Raw genomic sequence first — 17,424 nt, 5'->3', positions numbered from 1 at the left:
TCAGTAAGAACAGGTTATCTTCAGCTATGAATCCAGTCTACAGCCCCGTTCAGCCTGGCACCCCCTATGGAAACCCCAAGAACATGGCCTTCACAGGTAAAACCACACAAGCCTACAGAAATCTCATCTTTTTCAATATGATACTCTTTTGATAGCTCTCTGTATAGTGCAAACTGAAGTTTTTTTGTGGGGGGAAAAAGGAATGCTGTTGACTAGTTTTTGCTAACAGAGCTATACAACAGAGTTCCTAGAACGAGATTTGATGCCTCTGAAAATAGGTCATTGCCATTTGGCCGCGAGATTTCGACCTTCGTGACGACACGAGGATCCTCTCTTTTTATTGGAGTAATCTGATAAAGCAGCTCCTCCTCTGTGATGTCAGTTAGTCACACAACCGCCAGCGAGGGATACACCCACCAAGAGCGGAGTATAAATTCAGCTACCTACTAGCTCTGGCTAACTTGACTGAGTGCTGGATGCAGGGACTCTGCTCTGCTGAGCAGCTCAGCTTTACATGGTCAATTAGCAGTTAAAACACTGTAGTTTTAGCAGACGTCGTAATACTTGTGAGACTGTGATATTTGCATGCTTGTTCTGACATGCACTGTGAACCTGGACCACAATAATGCGGCGGTAATAACATAGTGAAGAACTGACGGTAGAGGCGATCTTTAGACTACACTTTCAGCATAATGGATACAACAGACAGAGAAAAGTGAAGGAGCAGGATGGAGCCCTGTTGTAGAAATAGTTTATTGGTGAAGTCTGCCTATATTTTCACATATAAACTATACATGTTATGCGGGTTTGACTCACCACACTGAAGCGTCCTGACATAATCTGTGTCGAGGTGGATTTTCTTCCTTCTGAGCTGCAGAACCGTCCGGGTCTGACTCGGGGTCCAATACGAAATAAAATGATATGTCCTCTTTAAGATTATAGCAGGAGCCACGTTTTCTCATAAGATACACATCACGTGAGTCAGAGAAAAACATTTTACGCTCTGTTGGAGAAAAGTGGTAACTTTTTGATATGCATCATATTTCAATTTTTTCTCCTACCCCTAGTTTTTTTACCATGCATTTTTTTATTTTTCATTTTTACCAAAATGCACATTATGCTTAGCATTTTACCAAAGCTTTTACATTTTTTTGTCATCAACATTATTTTAACCATATACTATATAGCTTTACATTTTCAGTGTTAAGTGATTCAGTTTTTCAATCAATCAATAGTAAAAAAATACCTTTAAGTTGTAAGATTTCTTTGCATTTTTAGAGCAAGCATTTTTGATGTAACATTGAATATGGGTGGTATGGTGAAGACTGGAGGGAGATGGGCAGTATTTTTCTGCAGAAAGACACATCTCTTTTTCTATATATATGAACCAAAGTGGCATGAACAACCACCCACAGAGGAAGTAAATGGACCTCTCTGTGCAGAATGCCCACAAACCTTTGGCCATGACCTTAAGATGTAATTGTTTACAGTAAAAGTACAGGCTTTCAGTGCACTTTAACTGCTCTACCAGCAAGCTACTCAGCCCCATAGGTGTAAATGGTTGTCGGATTTTTGTGTTAACTCACAAACTTTGAATGTATGCACAGAGCGAGGGGTAAAACGAGAGCTGCTTCCCGTTAAATTAAGATTAGTTTAAATTTCGGAGAGTCACAGAACAAAGTCTGAGTAGCCCCCCCCCCCCCCCCCCCCCCCCTTCCAGTCTTTTTTTCATAGATTTTATACATGTTAAAACATTAAATGAAGGTCCATTCAATTTTAATGTGCAATGATGACCTTTCAGGAATGTGAGCACCTCCATATTAAACAAACTCTCCCTTTGATCAACAAATCTAACCAAGAATTTTATAAATCAATCATTTATTTATCCTAATCCTTCATTGTTTTTTGTATTTTAGTGACTAAATTTCTTCCATTGAAAAAAAAAGATGCTCATTAAATTCAATATCCTGTCATTACAGTTCAAATGATCTACTGAAAAACCAAATTGCTTTTATAAAAAGCAGTGGTTCTTATTGTTCATCTTTTGTACAGTGAATGATTAAACACTGTTTTCTGTGTGTCCTGTGGCTGTTGAACTGAGTAACCAATCATGAAACCACTTAAAAGGAAACTGACCCCGTGTTAAAGACTGAGCTGTTTCATTTCCAAACTGAAAAATTATGCCTGTGTCCAACCAATTAGAGTCTCAGTCAAACCATATATTATCCTTAAAAGAATAAGATATATTTATTTATACAACATAAAAAATTTAGATGATAAATTTCCAAGAGCTCAGGGGAAATCGCTCTAGATTGCTTTGTTCTCAAAGTTTTGGTCTATGAAAAATGCAAAAGTTGTAAGTTTATTGAAGGAAGAAAAGCAGCATATTCTGAAAAGGCTGAAAATTTAGATTTTTGGTGGTTTGTATTCAATCTACCACTGTGTAAGTTCTTCAACAATTAAATTAGATTTGAACCAATTTTCTTGTTATTGACTCATTAAGTCAACTACTAGACTTTAAAAGATTATGTAAAAGTTATGCACCTATAAATGCAACTTTTTTTTGCATTCAATGTGACAAAATACACCATGTTTCTGTCCATCAAACTGTTTTAATAAGGTGTAATTCACTATCTGAGCCCCCTGATTCTGCTGCACATCTCTCTGAGATCAGTTCCCGCTGCCTGTGGCTCACATACAGCAGCAGTCAGCTACATATATAGAAAAGGTGCAAAGCTACAGAACACTGTGTGAGATTGACTGCCAATAATAGCAGCAGAGAGCAGCACTTCTCTTACTTACATCCTCTCCTGCTTCTTCTCTCCTCTCCCCTTGCTTTGTCAGACACACACCTTTTTATCACTGAAAGCTTTTTCTCAGGTCAAAATCCGCCTTGTTTGTTTGTGTGTATAATTGATGACGCACAAGAGAGTGTGGAGAGTGTTCCCCCCTCCCCCTCGCGTATCTGAGTGTGTCGCTAATGTTCCTGGATTTATCTCCTCCCACACCATATTGGCAGGTGTGTCTTGTCTGTATGTAAGGAGCATTCAGCCGACTGTGTTATTGGTGCAGACAATTTTTTTTAATGAGCACCATCTGTGCACATACTGCTCCAAACCAAATACTGCCCTACCTGTGTGTGTGCGTGTGCGTGTGTGTGCGTGTGCGTGTGCGTGTGCGTGTGTGTGTGTGTGTGTGTGTGTGTGTGTGTGTGTGTGTGTGTGTGTGTGTGTGTGTGTGTGTGTGTGTGTGTGTGTGTGTGTGTGCTGGGGGGAGGTGTCTTTGTTGTGTGTCTCTTTAGTCCTCTTTGTTTGTTAAGCTCTGGTTTCAGATATTTTCTCTCCCTTCTCTTCTCTTCTCTGATGTCCTGCAGGCTATCCAGGTGGGTATCCTGCCACGGCTCCCACCTACACACCCAACCTCTATCAAACAGGAAGTCCTGGGTATCCACCAGGTGAGCACAAACACACACTCAAATATGCACCAAGAGCCCTTATGATGTGTCTTCTTTATGCTAAACAGGGCGGTATCAGGGGAGAAGCTTGATAGTTTAGCCTAGTTTTTTTTTTTTTTAGGAGTTCATTTGTGAGGGGGTATTCTTTACACTTTCCAAGAATGAAAACCACAGATTGACACGAAACAAAGAGAGTGAAGTGTTGAAGATTAATGCAAAGGATGTCACACAGACAAACAGGTTTATGCAGGTGATTCTTTACTATCAAACTACTAGACTTGTCCTGCCTTTTTTAAATTGATATCAGAAAAAGAAAGCCATAGTTTAAATATAAAGAAAGACTTTTGACCAGACGCCACTGATGCAATTTCATAATAAAAGCATGAAAACAGTTGACCAAAGGAGCTTAGCAAGAAATCGTCATTCATGAAATTTCAGGATTAATCTGATGATCATTCAAAGCTTGGCAGTTGGGAATACTTGGGCTTGTTTTGAAGTAAGCTTCTTTAAGCCTACAAACCTTGACAATAAAAAATGTAACTCTTCATTCTGAATAACTTAGAGCAGTGTGTTAAAGCTTGCTTGTGACTTAAGATTTAATATCTCAGTTCAGACTTGAGTTATTGCTTGTGGAAATGAAAGTTTGTCAGTGCTTGGGTTTAGGCGAGGAAAGCGCTTCCCATCTTGAATGAATTACACTCCTCAAAGCAGACGATCTATAACTGTCACTGCTGCTGAATCTATGCGTTGATTATTCGCACTAAACTCAGAGTTGTTGTCCTGTATTTTAGATAACCATCAAAGCTTTTTGGGATTTAGACATCACTCGTGCACAAACGTGCCTTTATTTAGAGTAATCAGAAGGCTGTTTAGAGTTCTGTGGAGGTCGCAGTAACGTAAAGGGAGTATAGATTAAGTGGTGATCCCGGGTGGAATGACATTGATGGTGAAGGAATGGGAAGCCAGCCAGTAACAGCTGCCGGAGGCCTTATAGCAGCAGATAGGAACTCTGCTGGGGTTCACAGTCTGGTCCCCGCAGCAGATGGGGAGAACAGTTGTCCCGCTGCCTCCCAGATATGGTGTGTCTGTATAGATATAGATAGTTTAGTGCAGTGAGGTCTTGAACCCTTAAACAGTCCAGTTTGATCTCACTCAGGCTCATTTTCTCTGGGTTTAATCACTATTATGAGGGGGGGGGGTGAATGAGAAACGGTTAAATCACACTTTTTTCAAGGCAGCACTCAGCACTTAAGTTTGTTTGGACATCACAATTAAAAGGAAAGAAGGACAAACAAACAACTTATACCTATATTTCATAACTTACTTAGCTTTAATGTTTTGTATTATGATCATGTGAGGACTACTACTTTGAAAAAAAGGTGTGTTTTAGTATCTATATTTATTAATTTATGGGCAAAAAGATTTTAGATTCAAGCCAGTCTTGAGGAAGTCAGTGCAAAATTAAAAAGAACAGGCTTCACTCAGTCAAACTCAGCACTGAAAAGCAATATGTTATAAGATACAATGAATAAATAATGTCAATGAAAGCATGATAAAAGGGAATAAAGGAGATTTATTTTAAATCTGGGCAAATCTCAAAGAGTCACTTATTTTTCCTTTTTTTTCCAGTGTTAAAACATAGGAAGACGTTTTTAATCCATCTCTCAATAAAATGTTATTTCATGTAATCATGTAATCCAGTTAAAGATATGATACTATAAAGGTGGCCCCAGGCAAAATGATTGAGAAATACACCCGAAACACAAATATGAGGAACAAAGATCCTCTCGGAATTGGGTGAAACTTGTATTGTCTCATTTATTGATTTAAAAAAGCTAATATTTAAAGTATGAAGTAGATAATTGCCCCAATAAAAAGCACATTGGAACCAGCCATTGTTTGAAAACAACGAGAGTCGCTTGTATTGTCTCCTGTTCACCTGAATTTTGAGTATCTAAAGAAGGCAGGGTGGGATTGTGGGTTTCATCTGTGCAGCCTTTGAAGCCCCTCTCCTCTCCTCCTGCCCCCTCCCCCAGTTTGATTTTGTCTTTTGGAGTTGGAACAAAATATCAGGTATGATTTGGCGCTGCCCACCCAGCTTTGTTACAACAGAAGAATTGAACCTAATTACCAAGGCTGTGGTTTAAGGCAGCGTTGTTAATGTCTGCCTGCACATTTCTTTCTTTACATTCAGTGATGCTTAATGTGTGGTGAAATTAAAGTCTCCAGGTTTTGTGTCAGCCTCCTATTGAGGCAGTCGGGGTCTGATTAGAAACGGGTCTCCGGTCAATGTCATTATTTCTTAAGATCCCTGAATAGACAAACTGTTTTCGATCAGCAGGGCTTTTGTGTAATTGTCACACACCATTGTCCTCTAATGCCCTGCATCCATGTTGGAGTGAAGAATGTGTGTTCGAGTATGCACACTCACTTTAATACACACAGCACAGCAGCTCCAGCATCTCTTTGTTCCCTTGTCCTTGTGTGAGAGAAGTGCTTTCATAAGCTCAGCTGCAGCAACTAGCTTGTAGCATGTTTGACCTTCAGGCTCCTCCGAGTGGCCGTTCAGACGTACTGCATCCACAGAGCAGCAGACGTGCAAACAGGGCTCTCAACCAGATGCCTTCACTGTCCTACAGTACACCTCGTGCTTTTCAAGCTTTTTGATGTAGCGTCTCTTAAACTTACTTTGTCCACACTGAAATGATATTTCATGAGGTAATTTAATTGCTTCTTGAAGGTAGGCAGCTTGTGTATGTATATCCCCAAACAAAGAAGATACTCAGATTTCATTCACTACTGCTGCTTTATTCAACAGTAACCACATCAAGAATGCTACTTCAAAGTAAATGGCATGATTACCTTAGAATGGGTTTTAAGACCCCAAAAGCATCAAACTGTATTGTTTATAGACTAGAGCCCAAATTAAGACAGCACCAGCTCCCCCTCTGCTGGATATTTGGGGAAGTGCACCAAAAGAAGTATTTGAAAAGACTAGCAACTTTAGTTTCTATTATTAATCAATCGCAGCTGATTTTCTTAACTTGTAGAATACATTATTCTTAAGGTGAAAAAATGCAACATTCCTTTAAATTATTAGAAAATAATATTTTTTGGTCCACTTAGAATGATAAATTAGCTTTTTTTCCCCTTTGAGAATGTTCCATAACCCTGAAATAATGAGTTAACTGAGATGGAACTCTTAAAAGTTGGGATTTATTTTCAGCAAAACAATAAACCAGTAAATCTTTCTTGTATAAAAAGTAGACATATAACTGTCAGAAGTTTCACAAATTTGGCTAAGTTAGTACAAGAATCCACATAAATGATTGGTGTGCTACACAAAAGCAGGTGAATCTCATTAGAGAATCAGCACTCAGTGAAGATACACATCTAATACTGTCATACTAATTCTGTACCAATTACTTGCATAAATCACTATATGGTCCCCAAATGATCACCAACACTAGACCTTAATCTTGCATGCAGACAGTTCAAAATGCAAACAAAGCTTTTAGCTGAGTGCCAGCATAGCATTAAACATTGAGCAGATTTGTCCAATTTTACTAAATTGAACAAAACGGAATTAGAGGATAATGAACATCAGACACCTTTTGTCAAGGTGAAAATAAACAGCAGTTCCAACAAACTTCTATGCTTCTTCTGCAGCCAAATATTGAGTTTAAGATGACAGATTCAAGAAATATTAGCTCATGAACTGATTTCCTGCCTTTTGGATTTGTTTTACTCTGTAACAACTTTTTCAAAATCCTCCTTTCTTTCCATTTTTCCTCTCTCTGCCTTTAGGATATACCTCAGCAGGCACCCCGTACAAAGTGCCCCCCACTCAGTCCAATGGAGCACCCCCACCATACACCCCGACCCCAACCCCATACCCGACAGCCATGTACCCCATCCGCAGTGCCTACCCTCAGCAGAACTTGTACGCACAGGTAAGTGGAAACATATTCCTGAATAACTTGATTGATTTAGCTCCTTCTCATCTGACATGAGCCATTGAACTTAATGTCAACAACAAGTTCTGCTTACAATGTTTTTTTTAAGTGACAGTTAATTTAGTGCAGGTGTCTGAAGTTATTTTTCTCCTTTAAAAACGTCATTGTTAAAAGTTGACGTTTGGTTCAACTTGTTTTGTTTTTTTTCCTCTTAACTTTCTGTCTTCCTGCTTCTTGTGCGTTCACGCTGTTAAACTACCATGAACACACAAAGGTTCAGTTACAGTGAAGTGACTTGATGTATCTGACACGCACACTGTTGTCTGTGTTCTTTCTTACAGGGAGCGTACTACACTCAGCCTGTGTATGCGGCTCAGCCACATGTGATCCATCACACCACTGTGGTGCAGCCTAACAGCATCCCCTCCACAGCCCTCTACCCAGCCCCTGTCCCAGTACCAGCTCCTCGCAACAATGGCATGGCTGCTATGGGGATGGTAGCCGGGACAACCATGGCCATGAGTGCAGGTAGGAGCAAATTTATTCACCTGATTTCTGTCGACTGTAATCCGGGATTGTTATTTATTTTGCTCAAGAATGTTCTCACACTCAGTGAAACGTCATGTATATTGATTTTACAACTGGCCCCCTGAATGGGTGTCAAATATTGTTAAAAGTTTTCTGATTTTTTTTTTCTCATATTGAAGTACAATGTGCTCGTCAGGCTGAGGTCCGTCTTTAGTCAAACAGTAGCTGTTTTAGGACATTTAAGGCCTTTAACTCTGCTCTTTATATGGAAATCTTAGCGACTACAGCTCATTAACTGAGTCGTAAACTTCCTTCAGGGACCCTGCTGACAACACCCCAGCATCCCCAGATTGGAGGACACCCAGTTACTGTGCCAACCTACAGGCCCCAAGGGACACCTGGGTACAGCTACGTACCGCCACACTGGTAGAGCCCACCCATCATGTGAGTGTCAGCCCTCCTGCTGTTTCTCTTTGAGACATTCCACGTCACCCCAATTTTATCCCCTCCACCTCATTCCTCCTTTTCACTCCCTTTTTGTTCCTCTGTCATCTCTCAGACTTTAACAAACTGTGCCGCCTCACATTTCCTTTCCTCTGAGGCCCACGGTCTGTCTTAAATCACTCGCCAATGTGTACCTCTGCTCTTCTTTCCCAGCAGATCTGGAGTCCACCATTGTATGCAACTGCTCAAATCTTACACGGGCTCCCACTGGTTACCCCGGGAACTCCGCACCTGTCTGCAAGAACAAAACTAAAGTGCAACAGCCACTTTACTATTATTGTTATTGTTATTATGCGACATTCTCTAACTTTTTTTAAAGCTGCTTTTGTTTTTTATTTTTACTCTGTTCATTTGCCAACCAGTCATTACCTTATTTTGTATTGTTTTATTCTTTTTTTTTTTTTTACTTTTTATTTCCTCACTTTATTTTGCTGTGTTTGTTATTGGAACTCCAGAAGGACTCTTGACCAATCACGGGTGTCAGTTGCTCCTGTTTCTGTGTTGTGCTGGTGTGTGTGGTCCTTCCTGCTGCTGCTCAGTTGGCTGGAAAATATTCGGGCACTTATTCTTCATCATCATCTCCATCGGTCACTACAACATTGACTTAAGCTGCCAAATTTCCTAACAACTACATATCAGCACAGGGTTTCAACAGAATTTGGAGTTATTTAATTTTCAGTGTCCGATTATTTCATTACACCTTTTCTTTTCCTACCTTCTGTTCTTTTGTCCTCATTTTTCTTTTCATTTCCAGTTTGATCTCAGTCGTCTTCCAGTGCGTAGCTGTCTGTCCGGCAGCAGTCGGTCAATCATGCCTCTTACACCTCCTTGCGAGTGCTGTGTCGCGCTGTGCAGAGCACTTACTGACCATAACCCATCCTGCTGTGTGTCCCACTGTGTCCACATTAGCATCGTAGCTACTTCAGACTGCTACATACTATGCAGTAGTATGTTGTAACACTATTGAAATCTTTACCTTAGCATAGGTCAATACATTATAAGAAATTTGCAAGTACTTATGACAGCCGAGTGGTCATGCATATACACACAAACACAAGCGTGCACACACATGCAGGGGCTCCTGTGGTGTGTTGGAAACATCACTTAGTGGCACTTACTGTACAAAACATCCAGTTATGTTGTAACTTATCAGCACACACACTGAACATACACACATACACACACACAGAACATGGATTTCCAAGGGTGTGCACAGCAGACCATGGCGAAGGACTTTAAAGGGATTGGGTTGGCGCTCTGAGTGGAGAGCAGGAGGAGACATGGAAAGCAGACAACCAGGAAGAAGGAGGAGAGGACATATTCACAGTCAGTTTTATTGTTTTGTTTTGTTTTATTTCAAGGTACAAGACATTTGAGTTTGTGACAGCTCACCTGCAAGAGACTCCACAGACACACTGCTTTTTTGCACTATATGTATTGTACATTGATCCCTCACTGTGATTATATTGTCTCCTCCTCCTTCTGCCCCTCTTAATTTCTTATAACCAAACACTCAGCGGATCGAAACCTAGACTCTTGAGTAAACAGTTGAAAATTGGATCCGTCAATAAATCTGCTCATAGATGAATAGGATTTGATCTAACAGTCCATTACAGGGTGCTGTTAGTGCTTCAACAAGCAAACCACTGACATGGATGGATTGGCATGCACCGCATCAAAGTCCTATCGGATGCTGACGTTTCAAAGCCCAGTTCATGTTGTGTTGTAAGCAGAATTAGAGTCAAAAATATAACTTTGGGGCTTTTCCTGTGTGGATTTTAAAGCTAGAATGAGAGTGCTTTTTATAAATCTTAAAAAAAATGTTCTTAAATTCCTAAAAGTGCAGATCTGAAATGGCCCAGTGTTACTGTGTTGCTGGGTTTTTATCTGGTTCAGCCCAGTTTGTGGAACTGGTGCAGTCAATCTTGACCTCCAGACGCGACAAAAAAATGAAATTTTTTTTTTTACTCTGTTAGCTCTATTTTTATGATTAAAAATGATAATCCTTTTCCCCCCTCTGTGTTTTATCTGCTAGAGCCACAGGTTCAAACATATCTGCTTCAACATCTGCATTCAAACATTATCTCCATTTAAAGAAAATACAGCATAAATTATGGTTATGAAAAGCTGTCTTTAGAGGAACTTAAAAAAAAACATTGAGCCAATGAGACATGGACCACATACAGCCATTTTCAGTTGCCTTTTCATGCTTATACATATATACACACATATATATATATATATATAAAAGGCGTTTTTGAACATGCAAATGGCTATCACAGCCACAGTATGATGATGTTAATCAAACACTACAACACAAAAAGTAGTGGTGGTGGGGTTTAGTATCTAGCTGAGGCCTGCGGTATTACGAGAAAACAAAAAACACGTCATGAATCTGTAGGGGACGGATCAGTGTAACAAAAGCATTTACCGTGCAGGTTGTGATGTAATGGTTTGATATTGCAATAAAATAAGAGGGGATGCCTCCAACTGTTAACAAACAGTAATTATTTTATCAGCATTTCAAATTGATTTTTAAAAGAAGCTTATTGTTGTAATCTCTAAGTATGGACTACAGGCTTTTTATGCAGCCTCCACTCAATAATTATTACACTTACTGCTAAGAAAAGTAGAACATATCAAGAATTTGGGGATTGAATAACTTTGTGAGGAATTATTGCACAACATAAGACAAAAAAAACTTGATGACTATAATTTAATGCTAAGTAACCGGTACCTAGGCTTTGTAGTGCTGGTGGGAGGAAGAAGCAATTTATATTGTAATTAAGAATAAACAATAAGGTCGAGTGTTTGAGGTATTCTTAGTCCAGATGTTTGTACACTAGTAGGTAAATTCTCAAGAAAATCTGGCATTAAGCTGCTGTTGGATGAAAACTGTCGTTATTTGGAATTTTTTCTTTAACCCTCCCTTGTATTTTAACAATGAGGATGTTACACTTTAAAATTCAACGCGCTGAAACGTACAAGTCCAGAAACAGTTTTCTTGCGACAGCAGTGATGTCACTCGTCATTAGGATTTATTTAACCAACCACTTCTTCTGTCAGTATTTCTCAATTCAATCTTATGGACTTTTGTTTTATTCTTCCTTCCCTCTGGTCAAATAAGCATAATGGTTATGCATAATATTCAGGTGTATTACACTATAGCATTGGATCTCTAAGTTAAAAAAATGCAGTATATTTATACAGCAAGTGGTACAGTAATGTATTTCTAGCTAAGCATGGTTGCATCAGTGTGGCAGCTACTGTCTGTGCTTTTAATATTTCCTTTGACCTTCTCTTCTGCACCTCTGTCTTCTGTGTTTGTGTCACTGAAGGAGAATGTGTGACCAACTCTTGTAAATGAATACAGGACATGTTGTCATTCTCCCTAACAAAGTCACATTTTTTAGTGTTGCCTGAATTTACAGATATCAAGGAAGAAGTAATGAAATGGATTGGTTTTTTTATTATGTGTGGGAAAACAGTTGCCATTTCTTTTCTAGAGGTGCAAAGATGAGTTGAGCGATGTCTCGAGAACCCTCAGCATCCACGTCTTTTTGTTCTGTGCCATACTTCACCCACAGCTGTTCAGTAAATATTAGTTTCTCCCCCTAAGTAACTGGTGAATTCTGAAGTCCTTGTTACGTCTAGCCTCCTGTGATTCTGTGTTTTCCTATTGCTGTCCTATTTCTCACTTTGTTGTTGATGCATATTGCCTGTCTCACTTTTATCTTTCTTACTGTACCCTCTGTGTTTACCCTGTTTTTTTTTTTTTTCAAGAAATCCTCTCTAAAACCATTTTGCATCACCCCAATACCATTCGAAACATTCAGTTTTCCATTTCCTCAGATGCAAAATGGAGCATGCTAGCCTCTATCCTTTTTATTTGAACACTCTGCTCTCACATTCTTTCTTTTCCTGCTTTTTTGTGTATTTACTCCCTTTTTATCCCTCATTACAAGGAGAACTATTAAATAGTCAAACTCCAAGGAGCCTTTCTGGCACTAGATGTCGCCAGTTACACAGTCTGGCTTCACAGTCGATCAAATAAAATTGAGCCATGTCCTCTACATTCAAAAATGTAAAGTGGATGTTAAACTTTGAGCTCCAAGTCATTAAGCGGGGTTGATCTTTTCCAAATTAAATCTTCACTTTCAGAACATCTCAGTTGTTAAAAATGTGTAATTCATTGTTCTGAATAGGACTCGGTTATTTTAAGTACAAAATCTATGGGGGGGTATTTCTCTTCTGTGCTGAGGACCAATGCTCTTACAAACTGTATCAAAGAGATTCATTGAAGAAGCAGAACCACTGAGATATGAAGACAGTCGGTAGTTAAACAACTCCGTTTGTCATGACGTTCAAACTTTTTCCTCACTTTGCATTCCTTGCCCCTCATTTGTTTTGATTTGCACTTGTTTGACAATAAACAGTTGGGAACACTTTATTCTATCTGGAGGAGGAAATGCAGAGTTGTCTTATTCATAGGTCTTTTATCATCTTTTCATTCACCATCATTCTGTCCTCTATGACACTGAATGATGTTTTTTTTATTTTTTTTTTATCTAACTTCACTTTACCAGTGAAAACATGACCAGGAACATTCATTACATCTCCCCTCCTCTCCTTCCATCTTCCCTCTTCCTTCTTTCTCTTCCGTTTTTTTTGCCTTGCAGTTGCAAAGTCTTACTTTCCTTCATGAGTATAAATTAAAACACTACTATCACAGTGAATAGTAGGCTCTTAAATGTCTTTGATGTTCTGCTGCAGCTTTTTGATTTCAACTTGTCAGATATCTTAGTTTGATTTGACACTAAATGTGATGCAAAAAGTGGAAATTCCTTGTCTTCCAAAAAAAAAAAAAAAACATGCTCGTATCCTTTTCCCCCTGGATCGAGTATTAGGAACAACCCCCATCTTTTGGAAGTTTTAGTTTGGTACCCAGTTTGCACATGCTATGGTATATCTGTTACCGTAAGGTTGTGTTTGAAACAGAAGCCCAACGTCTGTTCAACGTTGAGAGAAGTGAATTGTATGTTAGCTATTTGGTCCAGAGTGACGGACCAGCGTCAGGCTTGTGATATGAAGTGTAAATCTGTTTTTATTTTTTTTCTTTTGTTTCTTTCTTTTTTAATGTTTTTTTGTTGTTGAGGGTTTTTTTAAAGATCAGTTAGTGATCTTAGTACTATAACTAAGCCAAGTTTGTAATTGTATATTTACTGTAAAATGTAGAACATTGAATAACTATTAAAATTTTCCTATAAAAGGAAAATGGGTCTGTGTAGCCTTCTTTATGTGTAAAAGAATTCACTTTTTCCTGTGAGTTTTGAAGATGATACAGCTCCTCATCGATGGCCAAAAGTACATTTGGCGTTATTGATACTGATGACGTTCGAGAAGCTTCACTCACTCGTACAGATGTCCTATACTGATGGTAAGGTCTGATCTTGCTGCAACCTGAAATCTTAAAAATGAGTTGGAGGCTGAAGGTTTGTAATGAACCTCAGGCTTCATGGTACACAGGTTCCAAAGACTAAAGGCGCTGTACAGGGGGGAAAATAAGTATTGAATGCGTCAACTTTTTTCTCATTACATTTATTTCCAAAGCTGCAATTCAAATGAAGTTTCTACTAGGCATTGGTATTATCTCACATAATCCAAACATGAAAAGAAATCATGACATTCAAGTCCATAAATAATGATTATGTGGAATTAAGTATGATAACAGGAAAAAAGTATTGAACACACCATGGAAAGGCTGTATACTTGGGCAAGGAAATGCGCCATACCACCTGAAATCTGATAATAATTATGACTTGGGCTTCCAATTAGTGCAAACCAACATCAGCTGGGCTAGAGCAAATTTATGGTCCTATAAAAAAAGGTCATTTTTTCACCAAGCAGTTAAATACGTCACACCTCATGATGGGTAAAGGCAAAGAGCTCTCTGAAGACATTCACAACCTGATTGTTGCTCAGCATCAGAATGGAACTGGTTACAGACTTATATCAAAGCACCTGAATATTCCAGTCAGCACTGTTGGGACCATTATTCGCAAGTGGAAAAAGCACCACCTTACAATCAAAAGGTCACACACAGGAGCTCCTTGCAAGATTTCTGACCAGGGAGTCAGAAAGATAGTCAGAAGAGTACTCAACGAGCCAAGGACCACCCTGAAGTGCTTCAGAAAGACTTGGAGGCAGCAGGTACAATTGTTACAGAGAAAACAATAGGCAATGCACTCCACTGCCATGGCTACTATGGACGTTCAGCCCGCAAGACTCCATTCCTCAAGAAAAGGCATATTGAACCTCTTTTAAAGTTTGCTAAATAGCATTTTGACAAGCCTGTAGAATACTGAGAGAACGTTGTTTGAGGAGAAATGGCACTGCACATCACCCAAAAACACTATACCAACAGTGAAGTTTGGAGGTGGAAGCATCATGGCATGGGGTTGTTTCTCATCTCATGGTTTTGGCAAACTTCATATAATTGACGGAGCAATGAATGGAGCCATGTATCTGGAAATTCTTGATATGAATCTTCTGCCATCCACTAGGATGATGAAGATGAGACGGGGCTGGACCTTCCAGCAGGACAACGATTCAAAGCACACAGCAAAGTTGACTCTCAACTCAAAAAAAGAAAATTAATCTGTTAGAATGGCCTAGTCAATCACCTGACTTAAATCCAATTGAACATTTGTGTAAAGAACTGAAGAAAAGGGTTCACCAGAGGGCACCAAAGAATATTCAAGATTTAAAGACAATCTGTGCAGAGGAATGGGCCAAAATCACACCTGAGCAGTGTGGACGATTAGTGAAAACATACAAGAGGCATCTGGAAGCTGAGTTGTTTTCAGTATCATCAGCATATACATGAAATTTTACAATGGGAGTATTATGACTATACTGTTGATATAATTAAACAACAGTGGTCCCAAGACAAAGCCCTGAGGCACACCATTTAGTATTTTACAAGGTCTTGGTTATGAACTGTGCTTCACTTGTGTGTGATAGGGAAGTCAGTGATTGTTAAAGACAACATTTGAAGTTAGCTGAACCAGGTAATCAAAGTACAACTGGAGCCATTGTGACTGAATGTGTTGCAGAGGACAGTACAATACTGCATTATAAGTCTGAAATCTGTGCAGAGTCCGCAAATAAACTTTGATCCCCTTCACTTTGTCCTTTCTTTCCAGTGCAGACAGTAAGAGGACACAAACTCAGACAGGGAACCAAAACTTTTCCTGTGTGGCTCAATCAAACAAACATCACCCAACACTCACTCTTTCACTTCTCTCTCCAGGTTTTGCAATCTCAAACAGATGCACGCACTGCTGAACCAACTTTGAAGCACACACACACAAACATAACTCTTAGACCCAGTGCCCCACTAAACACTCACAGCAAACTTCTTTATCCACAGCAACGTACCTGTATGTGTGGTGTGTACCTGAGTTGATTGCTGTTGATTCAAACAGCTGGTAGTTTTTAAGGGATGTAAGGGACAAAGACATTAAAGGTGCATATTTTTATGAAACTTGATTTACATTAAAAAAATAAGACTGTCAGGTTAGGTAATGTTATTGTTGGATGGCAATAAGTGTGTTTCTGGTCCTAAAATGAACAAATACAGTTACGCTATGTTACTTTGACCATGCCAGGCAGGTAATTAAACATACATACCTGTTTCTTTTTACTCTTTGCATATATAGAATTGAAATTAAGGACAGCCATGTTTTCTGTCAAAAAAAAAAAAGAAAATCATATCTTATTATCAGAAAGAAAAGAAAACGAGACAACAAACTGTAAAAATTTATAATGGTGACAGGATTTTTAAAAAAGGAAGTGGGACACTGATGTGGACTAGTGGTTATGTTGCGTACCCCATATGAAAAGCTGCAGCCTCAGCCTTCTGTCTGCCTCACCTCAGAGGGTCTTGTTGCAACAAAAATGTGGAAAACAAATCAATGAATTTCAGTTTTTATGGTTTATATAGAATTCAATTTCTACTTTGTTTCTGCTTTGACTAAAATGGATAAAATATACAATTATAACTAGTTTTTTGGGGGGGGATTTGATTGGGAGGCATTTCATGACCCTCTCCATCAGTATGAGACAAAATCGGAAACCCCTGATTGAGATCATAATTTTGATTTTACGATAACAAATTTGAAAGATTATAAAGCTGATTGGTTGGTAAACACCTGTGATTCAACTTCTTGATGCCTGTTGTCGAAAATTTGCAACATACCGTGTCAGGTCTTGATGCAGCTGAAATGACCTTTGTAGCTCATTATTACCTTTTGAGTTATATTCTACACAAACCAAAGATTGTATCAAATCCACTATGTCACAGTACGCTGGTCAGGGGATGAACTTGATCTCCACATAATTTACAATTTAACATCTTACAGAAGAATACAAAAACACATAAAAACAATCTGTTTTCATAATTTTTAATTAATTCAGGCAGTAAGGGGTTAAAGTGCATGATTTATTGATCTGAATCCCACCAAGGGCTCAACTACATACAGAACTCAAACTTCTTAGATTCTTATCTATGTAGTCTGGACTGTGCTTTTAAGGTTTCATCAAGAAGTTTTGTTTATTGAGTCCTGAAGTGTCAGAATGTGGGTAATGAGGTTAAATGATGAGGACCACTGCAGTCAGAGAGTAAATAAAGACACATTTCTGTCTCTGCTGGGATCCTGCAGACTAAAACATGCAGCAAGACATGGCCACACATCACAAGATTTAATCCTTGAGGGGGAAGTTTTTCAAATGTAAATAAGCTTATCACACAGCTGTATTAAATACAGTTGGACCTCCTGCTGAGGTTTTGATCACTGGCAAATGATGAAGCAAAGTAATACCTGACTCATTTATAAGAAGTGAAAATCTGCATATTCTTTGAGATCTTGAGAGATGGAGTTTGAAACAAGAGCGTTTAGACCTCTAAAGTGTACAAAGCTG

At 39.0% G+C, this 17,424-nt stretch overlaps 1 protein-coding gene across 3 annotated transcripts in view; it reads left to right on the top strand.

Moving 5' to 3' along the window:
* Positions 1-13,276, top strand: part of fam168a (family with sequence similarity 168 member A) — a 39,072-nt gene extending 25,796 nt beyond the window's left edge. For 2 of the 3 annotated variants that reach the window (XM_074679761.1, XM_074679764.1), the window contains 6 exons: positions 5-96; positions 3,374-3,454; positions 7,262-7,407; positions 7,752-7,938; positions 8,256-8,382; positions 8,599-13,276. In XM_074679761.1, coding sequence (XP_074535862.1) covers positions 5-96; positions 3,374-3,454; positions 7,262-7,407; positions 7,752-7,938; positions 8,256-8,368 — 619 coding nt within the window. In that variant the 3' untranslated portion in view covers positions 8,369-8,382; positions 8,599-13,276. Of the gene's footprint in view, positions 1-4; positions 97-3,373; positions 3,455-7,261; positions 7,408-7,751; positions 7,939-8,255; positions 8,383-8,595 lie in introns of all 3 variants that reach the window. The other variant, XM_074679762.1, reaches the window with a different exon arrangement.
* The last annotated feature ends 4,148 nt before the right edge of the window (positions 13,277-17,424 follow it).

The sequence above is a fragment of the Halichoeres trimaculatus genome, unplaced genomic scaffold (assembly GCF_033239565.1).
Source record: "Halichoeres trimaculatus isolate MK-OKI-2021-1 unplaced genomic scaffold, fHalTri1.1 fHalTri1_scaffold_9, whole genome shotgun sequence".
Taxonomy (NCBI): domain Eukaryota; kingdom Metazoa; phylum Chordata; class Actinopteri; order Labriformes; family Labridae; genus Halichoeres; species Halichoeres trimaculatus.
Note: the sequence above shows the minus strand (reverse complement) of the source record. Positions and strands in the feature narration are given on the sequence as shown.